This window comes from Plasmodium gaboni, chromosome 4, assembly GCF_001602025.1.
Source record: "Plasmodium gaboni strain SY75 chromosome 4, whole genome shotgun sequence".
NCBI lineage: Eukaryota > Apicomplexa > Aconoidasida > Haemosporida > Plasmodiidae > Plasmodium > Plasmodium gaboni.
This window is the reverse complement of record NC_031484.1, coordinates 619,564-620,562: the sequence shown is the minus strand read 5'-3', so window position 1 is coordinate 620,562 and position 999 is coordinate 619,564. Positions and strand designations below refer to the sequence as shown.

General features: G+C 13.1%; 1 protein-coding gene across 1 annotated transcript in view; it reads right to left on the bottom strand.

Moving 5' to 3' along the window:
* PGSY75_0419900 (putative phosphatidylinositol 4-kinase) overlaps nt 1-999 on the bottom strand; it is a gene marked incomplete at both ends in the record, with an annotated part of 6,349 nt that overhangs the window by 4,323 nt on the left and 1,027 nt on the right. The window contains one exon of the mRNA XM_018784252.1: nt 1-999. This exon is cut by the window's left edge and continues 3,540 nt beyond it; it is cut by the window's right edge and continues 1,027 nt beyond it. Within this exon, the coding sequence (XP_018643414.1) occupies nt 1-999 (999 nt within the window).

Sequence of the window (999 nt, the reverse complement as noted above, 5' to 3'; positions counted from 1 at the left end):
TCTTTTTTTAAATTTCTTTTTTTGTTCCATTTTATTATTGTCATATTTTTATATATATATATTAAAAAATTAACAAATATATATAATAATATTGTATTATTAATATATTTTATATACATATCTAATATTTTTATATTTGATAATATTTTATTTCTTAATATATTATCTATATTTATAAATTCTAATCTTATATATTTCCTCATATAATATTTTATCATTAATATATCCCAACAACAAAATCCTTCTTCTTCATATGTTTTTGTTGTTTTTATTTTTTTGTCTTGTTTATAATTATTAAATAAATATAGTTTTTGCGTTCCAGACATATTCCTTTTATATGTATATTTATATGTCTCATTTTTATTATGAATATTTTTATATATTTTATTCTGTTTTATATTTTGTTCCTCTTTATTTAATACATCCAAAGGAGCTGATAAACAAGTGTCAATCATAAAGTTACATATAGTAACTGACTTAACTGAGAATTTTGATAATATTTTAATATATTTATAAAAGAATAAAAAATAATAATTGAATAAAGAATAATGGAAATTATAAACTGATAAAATACATGAGAGTGTATATAAAACATATATATATTTATTCTTGATATTAATTTTTGATATAGATAAATAATTCTGTAGATTATTATTTAATATTACATCGAAATTCATATTATAAATATTTTTATATCTATTTGATATTTGTTTATTTTTAAATATATTATAATAAAAATAGAAAAAATAAAATTTGAAATTTTTTTTAATAATTTTTGATATAAAATAAATATAATTATGATTTAAAATACTCATATTTAAATTATTAATATTAGTACTTAAAAATATACATATAACAAAATTAATAATATTTATATATTCTTTAAAATATTTTTTATTATATATTATCTTATTATTTATTTTTATATCATATATATTATAAATATAGGTATTACTAGCTTTTGCCTTTCTTAATATTTTCATATAATTAACATTATTT